The sequence below is a fragment of the Cyprinodon variegatus genome, unplaced genomic scaffold (assembly GCF_000732505.1).
Source record: "Cyprinodon variegatus isolate N-32 unplaced genomic scaffold, C_variegatus-1.0 Scaffold26, whole genome shotgun sequence".
NCBI lineage: Eukaryota > Metazoa > Chordata > Actinopteri > Cyprinodontiformes > Cyprinodontidae > Cyprinodon > Cyprinodon variegatus.
Genome location: NW_015150479.1, coordinates 305,353 through 317,468, shown reverse-complemented (window position 1 = coordinate 317,468; position 12,116 = coordinate 305,353). Strand labels below are relative to the sequence as shown.

At 37.4% G+C, this 12,116-nt stretch overlaps 1 protein-coding gene across 1 annotated transcript in view; it reads left to right on the top strand.

The window, feature by feature from the left end:
• Positions 1 to 12,116, top strand: part of ipo11 (importin 11) — a 179,039-nt gene that overhangs the window by 70,868 nt on the left and 96,055 nt on the right. Inside the window, exon 16 of the mRNA XM_015396107.1 lies at positions 6,243 to 6,369. Within this exon, the coding sequence (XP_015251593.1) occupies positions 6,243 to 6,369 (127 nt within the window). The remainder of the gene's footprint in view (positions 1 to 6,242; positions 6,370 to 12,116) is intronic.

Sequence of the window (12,116 nt, the reverse complement as noted above, 5' to 3'; positions counted from 1 at the left end):
GTCATGTCTGGTAATCAAACGTTTGAAATTCAGTTGGCCCTCGTTAGGTGATCGTGAAAGAATCCTACTGTTGAACTTCGTGCTTCGTCCTTTTGCATGCACAAACAAGGGAATTCTTCTTTTTCTCTGGCATTACTTATGGATGAATGAGTCTGATCAGCGCCATCTCTCTAATGTGGGGTTTTTGGTAGTACAGTGTGAGCAGTCAAATCACAACAGAGTATATGATCTTACAGTATAAAGATATATATATCTAAGCTGTGAGCTTTTAAACCCTGTGGTTTCAGCGTACAGTTTTTGCTGTAGTTGAGAACGATGGAAAATACCACCTTTAGATTAATACAGAAAGGCAACCAGAGCAGCTAGATTGATACATTTTAAATTTGATTAAAAACTGCAAAAGACAAAATTAATAATAAGCAAATTCAACTACTGCAAAATTTAGCTAGTGTTTATTGTACGATTTTGCTGTGGTTTGTATATGTTCAATCTAACTAATGATAAATCGAACTTACTTTTTCTTTAACAGTCAATATACATCAGTCTTTTGGCATTTATAGGAATACTTCTTACCCTTAATTATTAGTCAATAATGCAGTGCAATAATGGCGAGGTATCATCTGCATGATTTTACTATTTGCCAATATTGGCTTTAAAACTAACTATCTGACATTGACTATTCCACCAATATATCTTACAGATGTAAAAAAAAAAAAAAAAAAAAAAAAAAAAAAAAACCTTATGTAAATATAAAACCACTCAATGGCCTGCATATAGATTGCAAATAGATCGCAAAACCTGCATATAGATTTGCATTTAATCCACCTCTTACCCTTGTGGTGTGTACATATCGAACGCATTTTGGGCATTAAGGAGTCTGATTTACATGGAAAGTCTATAGGGGATGGCGTTGCAAAGTCCAGTGGGACGTCTGAGCATTGAAAGCGACGCATCCGAATGTTCCACCGTCAGAGTGTTTAACGCAGGATTTCAGAAAATGAAACTTTTGCCTCTGGTGGCTGAGGAGCGTCAACCAATCAGAAAAGCTGATCCAGGATGAACACCAAATGCATGCCGTTATCGTTTCTGAAGCATCTGCATATAAAAAATAAACAAACATAAAGGGGTTAAATTCCAAAGGTTAAAAAACAACTGGAACTGGTATTTGCTTTTTTTTACCACAAACCTTAAGAACTCTTATATTCACTTCTAGCCCCTACGAATGGCAGCGGGTTAGGGCAGCAGAGAGCTTTCAGTGCTGCTTCCCTGTGGTGTGCTGGAGTTCTGGCGCTCCGAAATGCATATTTTAGTAGGATCGTAATCCTGATTAACGGACTCCACAGATGAAATTTGGAGGTGGATCTCTCTTAAAAATGTGTTTAAACCTTTTTCCAACTCATCAAAGTAAATAAAGCCAAGGTGCTCTCTAGCTTGAATCTACAGAACAGAGCAGATCAACGACCAGAGTGGAGAGCATCCAGAGCGTCGAAACGTCAAAAAATCTAGACCAGCGTTTGATCCAGAATCCAAATTTTGGTGTTTTAGCATTTTTGATGACCAAAATGCTTTCGATGTGAACACTATTGCTTATTCGTTTCATTTTAAATACACAGAGAAATATGAAAATATTGGTAGGAAGAAAAGCACTCCATAAAAGGCAGCAGATTTTGCCCCATATTGTTACTTACACCTATAGGTGAAACCTGCACATGATATGGATCATTAACAAATTTGAATACATTTTTCCTTTGCATAAGTTTACACACAAAGTTCATATGTTTTTAATTGGTCAGGCTAACAAACCAACGTTTAATTTGAGCTCGATGCTGAGGCTGTCAATAATCACTGCTGCCACCGTCTGGTTTAGTGGGGAACTGCTTGATCTGCCACATATCCCTATCTCACAATCCAAGAATCTAAGAACAATTTGTAACCAGATTATGATCTGGATCATCATCAAAATGTAATTGATGGTTCTTCTGGCATGAAGGACACCTTTGGAAAAGAAAAAGTCATCAAATTCTATCTATAACTTTTCAGGTTATCCTGTACACACACAGAGACAGACAGAAAGGCACTCACACTGAAAAAAAACAACCTCTTTAGTGGAAGTAAATATTCCCCAGCTTAGCTCCTCTATATATTTGTCACTGTAGCATACACACTTGGGCCACCAGAAGAGCCAGGTTGCAATAGATTTTTATTTTTTTGTAAAAGGAATTTTACCACCAGTGCCCTAGCTCCTACATACAGTGTTGCACCTTTTTAGAATCAACACAACTGTCACTGACCAGCAACGCTCTAAAATATGAGATCTTACACCTTGCAATACATTCTACAGTGATAGAAAATCTGCAAACCAGTCTATCAGATTGTTGGGGATATCTGAGGCTAATGGTCTTTTGCTCGAGTGCTCCACCTTCAAATTAACGAGCAATATATCTTCCCCAACATCAACTTTATTCATAGAGAAACATCAACATGACCAAAGAGCTGTAAGCAAAATATACAGCAGTCATATGATACAATTAAGGCAATATTAAAAACAGTAAATCAATCAAAAATTTGTTGGTATTCTGTTTTGTGTTCTGCCCTTAGGCGAATGCGTGAATTCTCAAAGTAGTAATAATGACTACAGTCTGGAAGTGGGACAGTAATACTGACGCTTGTATTTTGATTCTATTGCTTCGGGCAAAATGTGGCGGTATGTTGTTGCTGTTACCATCACTGAAAAGGACATTTCTACAGGAAGAAAGAGCTTCTTGTGTCACCTTCACAGACTGTGGATAAAGAGAGGGTGTTTCATCATTCTACTGTCACAGTAGTAGATTGAGAAAAAAAAAAAACACTTTGGCATTTTGACATTGTCGTTTGCGGCTTGACCTTTTTGCGGTTGAGACTGTTGCCCTCCTGGGTAACCAATGCACACTATGAAATTAGTCTGTATTGGTTCTCTTCATCTTTTCATTACAGCTAGAAATTGACACTGAGGATTGGCTCTTGATTGTCTTCTGTTATATTGCAAACATAAAGTACAGTAATATATTTTGGTATGTTTGCAGTGGGGGAAATGAAATTGAAAGTGAGAAGGAAACACCACACTGACCTTTTTAAATCCATTCAATTACCCAGGCAGTAGTTTCTATAGGTTTTTAAATGAATCAGACAGGTCTGTTGAAAAACCTTTTTTAAACATCTTACCTCACATCTGCTACACTATTGTACCTTTTCTCCCCAATTAAATTTTCTCAGCTGGTAAATAACAACCAAGTAAACAACATATTTAATTGTCAGTTGTTCTTTAGAATAAACTCAATTTAAACCATTTTAGAGCGAAATGTTTTGATATTTTCCATGTATCAGATGAGTCACATTTTTAATCTTACATTTTAATTAAAAGTATTCATCTGTTTTAGTTGTATAAAACAACTCAGATCATGATTTTAATGTTTCGATTTATGCAGATAAGTTGGTTTCTTGCCAACTACTATACACAAGTAAAATAGACAATAGAAGTAAAAACCTGGTGCAAGGGTTATATAAAAACAGTTTTTCCCTTTCTGTTTAGTCCATATTTTGTTCAGATTACCCATGTGTTTCTGAGATTGATAAACAGAGGTATATGACAGCTTTGTGAAGTAATGTGGGAGGACAGGTATGGTGTGGGTGAGTCATATCAGACCTGTGACTGATGGACAGGAACCCCTGTCTGCCTTCCCATTCACCTGTTCCCATTCAGAGTGTGATAAAATAAGCACTATCAACTGCAGCCTCCTCAGCTGCATCAGGTATTACGTCCTTCACAAATTATTGTTCACTTGCAGCATTAGAGTTATCCATTTAAAGTCTGGCACAGCAATCTCATTTGAGCTTAGAAGACACAGTGACTAAATAATGATTTCAGTCCAGAAGGCACAGCTCATGTTTCTCCATTTAGTGGCTGCTACCAAAACTGAGTAGATTAAAGGTTATGAGACTCATAACATTGCGTCAAAAAAGTTGCCTCGTTTTTTTTCTTTCATCAAGAATTATCAGCCAGGAGGCGCTATCAGTAGGCTGACAGTGGATTTGCATTTACCCAGAATACCAATTGAAACATTTCATTCTTCACATTTTACTACATTTTTCCAACTGATCAAAATAACGGCCTTTATTTTTCATTGAGCTTGAGTCCTTTTTTTGTCAACTTTTCACAGTACTAGACAATAAGAAATACAGTAATACAGCGTTTTGATTGGGAACAAATCATGATATAAAATGAATGAACGAAATAAAATACATTTAAGGGTAACCGCTAGTGTTAACGGGGCATTCATTTCTGATGTGAAAATTAGAATTTCTGAATTCCCCTGATTTTGAGTAACGGTCTGGAAAGCTAAATTTAAACTGTAGACCTCAAGTTTAATTTCATTAACCCGGGCATACACTGTGCAATTTTTTGTTATTTTTTTTCAATCGTTGCACGCAGCTACAGCTCACAATGTGTGGCGCTACTTGTACTCAACTATCTGGAAGCCAAACAAGCAGAAGAGGAATATGAAGCTCACTAGAGTGAACCGCGCTGCCTTGGCAATTTACACTATAATCTATATTTGTGTGTTCCTTTTGGTTTCATCAATCAACCAAACTTTTATTTAAAACACAAGTTACTTTTGCAGAAATTAAAATAAGAAATCAACATGTAAGCAACCTTCAAGAAATTCACCAAACAATAAATTGATATAACTATGTGATAGAACTGAGGAAAGACCACTGCAATGCAGTTTTAAAAAAACACCAGAGGTATAGTTTAGGTATATTTTTTTATTAACATTTTCTAAAATTCTGCCAGAAAATCAAATTCAATTGGAAAACACATACATACACACAAGTTAATAGGCTGGTTTAATACAATTTAGAGAAATGCATTTCTGTTTTACGTTAATAATGGGAAAAAAATAACCATACTTATTTTAACTTCTTGTTATTGACTTGCTTTAGCTTAACTGTGATATCAGACATCTTTATGAATGCATATTTTATAAGGGCCAAAACATCCCTATATTAATGTGAAGAGACTCTTCAGCAATCCTTCATTACACAAAATAAAATGTATTCCTTCAGACTGAATAGCTACTCTTCAGTTGTTAGCAGTGGAATTTATGCAGGATCATGTGCTCAGCTAAAATGCCCAGTTCCATCCTAGCACAGGAGACATGCTGCCATATCAACATTTGGATATATGTGTATATCGATGGTTTTGATGTAGAGAGATTATGGATCAGCTTATCATGTTAAGGTAATGAAGGTAGTTCAAACCTTAATTTGGCTTAATGTGGGAGATAATTGTAAAAATTAAAAAGAAAAGTTTTACCTTATCTGACATAGACCAGTAATACACTAACACACTTGTTGTTTTGGAACGATGATTCATGCTGTTGTTAAGACTCTTCTGGATAGTTGCCTAGTTGCTGGTCTCTCTTGTCTCCCAGTGGATATTTGACAACAGACCAACAAGTGTGTTCTCTCCTATCCTTTATCTTTCCATTTTTCAGCTCATTCCTGTCTCTATTCCACCGTTTCTGTCGAGACTGTCCCTTGACACGATTCTTCTTCTTCCTCAGAATTTTAAAGGGCAGATGCTCTGGGACACTCGCCCAAAACAACTGTTGAAAAAAAACCAAACAAACCCATCACTGATAGACATGCAGGGCAGAGCAATTTAATTCATAACACACACCATGAGGCCCAGATGGGTTTTTAAAGCCTTCTGGTTTTCTATTTCTTCTGCTTAGAGTTCCCTGCTTTTACCATTCCTCTGACTTCTTCTGTTGAGCTGTTATTGTTGTTTTAACCATTCTGATGTTATTTTTACATATTCACTGTATTCTATTCTCTGTTTTACAAATCATATATAAAAACTTTTGGGCTGTATGTCTCATGGGAAGTATACATTTAAGTAGAGTAAAAATTTTTTTTAAAAGTACACAGTGTAAATTTGACATATTTAAGATGCTCAACAGAGAAACTATTTTGAACTCTTTGTATTAAAAGAATGCAGCAGTGTTTATCGTAGATTATAACCAGCCTTCTATTTTCTAAATAATAGAACAATTTTTATTTTTTTACAAAATATTTTCCCTTTGATAAATCATGGTAATATTCTCTGAATTGTATCCGTGCTCAAATTTGACCTCTAATTCTTTATAATAAACCATTTCAAATGAGACGGAACTAATTGCCGGCCTTTCCCTCCCTTTCAGGTACAAGCTGATCCGAAGACGAGTCATCTGGCTAATAGGGCAATGGATCTCCGTCAAATTTAAATCAGATCTTCGGCCTTTGCTCTATGAGGTGATCCTAAGCCTCATGCAGGATCCTGACCTGGTGGTAAGCAAACTGAGAACACAGCTGCATTTCTTTCCTTTAGTGTCAGTAAGGATTTTTTCTCTTTATCCCCATTTCTGACAGTCATTTGAGAGTAGATATTTCTCACCAATCATATGATTAAAAAGTTAAGACCTCCCTTTAAAATTAGTTGGTATCATACATAAGCCTACAACCTCTAGTGTCAGACTAGGAAGCTTTTATAGTCATTAATGGCCTGTACTTATATAGCGCTTTTTCAAGTCGGGAGACTTGACGATAGCGCTTTACACTACTTTCAGTCATTCACCCATTCACACACACACTCACACACTGATGGTGGCAAGCTACATTGTAGCCACAGCTGCCCTGGGGCTCACTGACAGAAGCGGGGCTGCCGTACACTGGCGCCACCGGGCCCTCTGACCGCCATCAGTAGACAATGCAGGTGAAGTGTCTTGCCCAAGGACACGACGACACTGAAAGTCCGAGCCGGGGGTTGAACAGTCAATCCTTCGATTTCAGGGCAAACTCCTACATCCAACGCCACTGTCGCCCATTACACTTTCACAAGTACAGAGCAACGAAATTAACTCTCTGCATTAAACCCATCCCTTTGGGGAGAAGTGGGCTGTCATTGTCATTGTCATTGTCACTGCCCGGGGAGCAGTATGAGGTTGAGGGTCTTTGCTTAGGGACCCAGAGTGTCAGTCTGTGGGAGGGGGACTTGAACTCAGAACCTCTGGATTCCAAGCGCATTTCCTCAACCACTAGGCCACCATTCCCCTAGAACTGAAAATCAAAAACTACAAGCTACAAAAAAGTATAGAGATTTACCCTTGTGAAAAGTACAGCTTCATTCAGTTACATAAGTAATAATTGTATCTTTCAGTTTTAATACATGGACCTATCATATTTTACAAAAGCAGCACCGCTGTGTCTTTAAAGTTTACTTCCCGCATCTCTCCGTTTTAAGACCCTTATCAAATCCTTTCCATCAGACTTGGACTCTCTATTGTTGGGTGATTTATTGATGAATTGATGAACCTTACCTTATGCATACTCTAATAACTTTGCAGAGATAGATAGCTAGTAAATAATCTCCAAGTATCACAAAATTGTCACATTTTCTTTGTGTCTTTTTAGATTTACCGCTGACTACCTTTTTAAACTTGTAAAGATTTGAAAAGGTTTCAGTTAATTTAAAGCAAAAACTTCTCCGTCCTTATTCTTTTTGGCTGTGTTCTTGATAAACTTGTTCTACTATTGGAATAGTGTTATTTCATAGACAGCTTTGCCACAAATGTAATTTTGCCACTACTTAATTTCATGAGCAAAAGACTTGATTGATGACTTATTTTTAAACCATTTATAGGAGAAGATATCAATGATTCTTTGTGATGCTCAGATTAAAATCGAAGTAAATCAAGTTAAATCTGTCTCTTTGAACCACTTTTTTGAAAACCGCTTTCTAATCCTTTCTCTTACCTCATTATTTTAATAAAAGCCTTTTCAGATGAATGATTATTTGGATTCCCTCAGCTATGCACAATACATTTTAATGAAATAGTAATAAGATTTCCTTAGCCTGAAGCAAAGAATGTGGTTGAGGTATGTATTGACAGCGGTTTGTCAACAAAACAACAGAAAAACCACCAGGTAGAATTTCAAGAAGCCTTGAAAATAGGCGGAAGAACACGGATGGTGGGAGAAGCCATTAAATTTTGATGTTCAACTGACGTAAAGGTGCAGTACGTGTTGACAGCGGTATGTTGCACATCATCCAGATGACAAAACTTTCCATGGTGAGATTCTTGACAGGGGTAGGAAAATGAAAAACAGACAAGTACAATGCATCTTTATGCATATACATTGACTTTTTCTTTAACCTTACTTTCTCTACAGACATGTCCTGCTGGTGAGATTTCACCAAATAAGATATAATAAGACTGAACCCACTTTTGCAAATGGCACTGATTATATTATGAACATCACTATTACTGGCTCTTAGTGCCACTCCAACACAAACCACTCTGGTAACATATATTATTCCAAGGAAGTAGTAAGTTTGATAACAAAATTGAAGCACAATACCTAATACACATTTTCTTGGTTTGCCAATACTCAGATCTCCACTGTCTTCCTTGCCTGCCTGTAAGTTTAAATGTCCTTCCATTTAAAATTATAAAAGAAAACGTATGACATATTTTAGCTGCTTATAATTTAAATTATCATTGAACTAAATGGCAAATATATTTGTAGGAGCAGAAAATATACCTCTGTGAGCTCTGTAACAAACTGATAGCTGGTTATGGCTTGGACTATCCAGTCAGGCAGCAAACCTCCAGTCAGCCGCCTCTCCTGACTCGATACTAGCAGCTTGTCAACTGTAATTTATGAACACACAGTCTTTGAGAAAAATGTTATCTTGGCAACCACCTTCCCCTTTTTTCACACACTTCACCCCTCTCATAATGATGTCTACATGCAGCCTGGATGACAACTTTTGGCCTAGGAGCTTATGTAGCAGCATTGGAGGTTGGCCAAATTCCTGCCCTGGTAGCTTGGAAGGAAAGGAAACTGCATGATAGTTCCCACCGTTGCCAACTAAGGGACTTGGTCTCGATATTTTGGCACTTCTCAGATCCCTCTATTGACATTTTTCAAATAAGCAATTTTCAAAAATTTTGCACATTTATTCTGTGTTGTTGGAGACTTTGGTGACTTTTTTGCCAAGCTGTTAACACTAAATCCCTCCCTGCATTTAAATCATGCATACACAGGCTCATCCACTACATGTGCCTCTCCTAAGTCTCTTTAATATGAACTTGATAATATGGCAAGATGGGTTTATGTAGTTTGGCCTAATATAAACCAAAACATGTGTAGAGTAACCCTGATGGCTAAGTGGGAGAAGATGGATGGATGCAGGGATGGGCGGACAGACGGATGGACGGCTGGAGGGTTGTCTGGGTGGATGGATGGGCGGATGGATGGATGGAGGGATGGATAGATGGATGTTTTGATGTGCCAATGGTTGGAAGGATGGATGGATATATTTAGGGTTTCTAATCACTTTGTCTTGCTGATGTTGACATTCCTCTAAGTAGTTGGATCAAAGCATTACCAAATATGCTAATTTGGCGATGATGTCATCTAGAAACTTTAAGTGACTGCTAGGACAACCAAAGGTGATGTTCCATGCTAACAAGTTGGAAATGGTGATAGTTGGTCACAGAGATGTAGTTTGTTTTCCACAAATTGTGGGGAGTTCCTTCTAACAGACACATGCATGTATTTGTATGTCCCTGTTGTTTTTGCCTCTCCGTAGTTGTGAGCAGCACACAGCAGTGCCTTGCACAGCTTTCTGTTCTATCTTATCTAACTTTGCTCTTCATGGCTGTAAATGGCCTAACTGAGGAGATCTCATTAAGATAAAGCTGCACTGGGTCAGTTGGATTAGTATGGGGTGAAGAAGAGTGGGACTAAAATAATAATAATAATAAAAAAATACCGGTATATATATATTCTCATGTTCAAGTTTAGTTTGTTAGGGGGTGATCATATTAGGGGGAGAGGGTTGATATTAATAATCATCATCTCCATCTACCCTTGAATGTGGTCTGTGTGAAATACTGCCATAAGGGAGTGGTGGGGTGCTAGTGCTCGGTGTCTGAGAGCATTTTTGCCCGAGAGTCTTTCTCAAGCATTTGAAGAGCAGGATTTTAGACCAGGCAACTTGCAACTCTCCCAGGACAAACCTGCTTTAACCACTAGGCCAACCACTGATAAGGGCATGAATTAATTGCTCTACCTACTCCAATCTTAATAAAATAAGAGTTTCGAACAATAGTTCTGGTAAAAGGTTGGTAATTTGGATAGCAAACGGTGATATCATGCACCCTCCTTTGTGTACTATCAGTAGAATGCCCAACTGTCCCTGCAGGACAATGCTGCCTGATGCATTTCTGCTGCTGCCTTTGGGCATGTGCGGTCCTCAGGACACAAAGAAAATCAGAGTGTCTTCTAAGATTAAATGCTATTGGTCAGGCTTACTTTCAAACATTGAGAATTAGAATTAGTGGAGGGTTCACAGTACTTAGTGTTTGCTGTGACCTTAGCCCATTTGCTTCGATTTCAAGGTAAAGGTTGTTGAAATCAAACTGTGCCTCAGTCCTCTTCTCAGCTGGCAGGGGAAACCTTACAGCACGTTACTTTGGTATATGTTTCTCTATTGATTCTGTTGCTTAGGCTTAGTAAAATAAAGACATTGTGTAAAATGGTTGGTGTTTGATCTCTGTGAATTAACTAAAGGGAACACAATGAATGTCAAAAAAAAAAAAATCAGTGGAAAGCATGAACTCACTCTAGTAGTACCCTACATAATGAAAACAAGGGGGCAGCTAGATTTAAACGATTAACTGTTTAATTTTGTATCTATAGACACACTTTGTCTCAAGTTCAAGGTTTTAATTTTTCCCCTCATAAATAATGGACATATTTAAATGTAGTATACTTCATTACACACTACAGTGTTCACCAGCGAAGCTTGATGGATCACTCATGCTGTAAACTTTAAATTGCAATAAGGTTTATGAGTGTAATTACTCCTCACAGAGTCTTGTTCCTGCGTCCCCAAAGAACTGACCAATCGTGTGGTCTCTGATCAATATTGTTTCGGGCCCTTTTACATATTCTTGCTTGTTATTAATTATTGATGATAAACTGATATTGGTGGTAATGTTCAAAGCTAATTGTGTCAGCCAGCCCAGTTGGTTTTAAAATTGTTTTTTTTACATTGCACTTTGTTGCTTAGAAACCAGGCAATTTTTATTTCTATCACACAAATTGGTGGAGGTTAAGAACCACAAAGCTGGGATGAAATGTCCCTTGTAGAAGTCCCTAATGTCTCATCTGTTACTACCGTCGTAGTGGTAGCCTCTGCTGGAACCTTATTCACAAAGCTTGAATTGTTCTTTATTGCCTTGATAGGATAACAAAGCTGAGCTATGGCCTGATAAAAAATTCTGGTTCTACCTCAAAAAAATCTGCTGCCAGACATAAAGGCGGGTGGAAGACTATTGGTTTGAAAATGAAATAAAGACATAACTTCATTCTGAGCTGCAATTCTGTTTCGCTTTGAAGTGTTCAGCTTTATGGTGCATTGTTTTCCTTTTTTCACTCAGTTTGCTTTGCTGGCTGAGCTGCTTTTAGTCATTGAATGTTTTTCATACAGGGTCTTTAATCTCAAACCAGCGTTCATCTTCTGACAGTGATGAGACATGATAAACATTCAAATATAATATAGTAATCCAAAAATAAATACTTGGAGAAACCTAACCCTAACCCTTAAAAATAAAAAATCTGAAAATAATCAAATTTCATTGGACTAAAAGCAAGTATTAAACTATAAAAAATTCTTCTAGAAAACAAATGTTAGGCAGATTGACAATTAGCGTATAATTAATGTTGGATTGTATCCCTGTAAATTTAAATTCCTTCGCATTTTCAGGTTAGAATTAAGGTATTATTGACATCAGTGGTAGAAATGGACATCCACTAGGGTCAAAAGTATCGATACTCAAAAAAGTATCGATACTGAAACGTTGTATCCGGATACAATACTCGTTTTCAAAAGTATCGATACAGTGCTACCACCAGTGGCACCTAAGCCACTCATTCATCTAAAGTGCAGAATAGAGGACAATGCACTTTCAGAACACTGTGTGATGGAATAATTCTGTGCACTTTTTAGTTTCAGACTTTTTTTT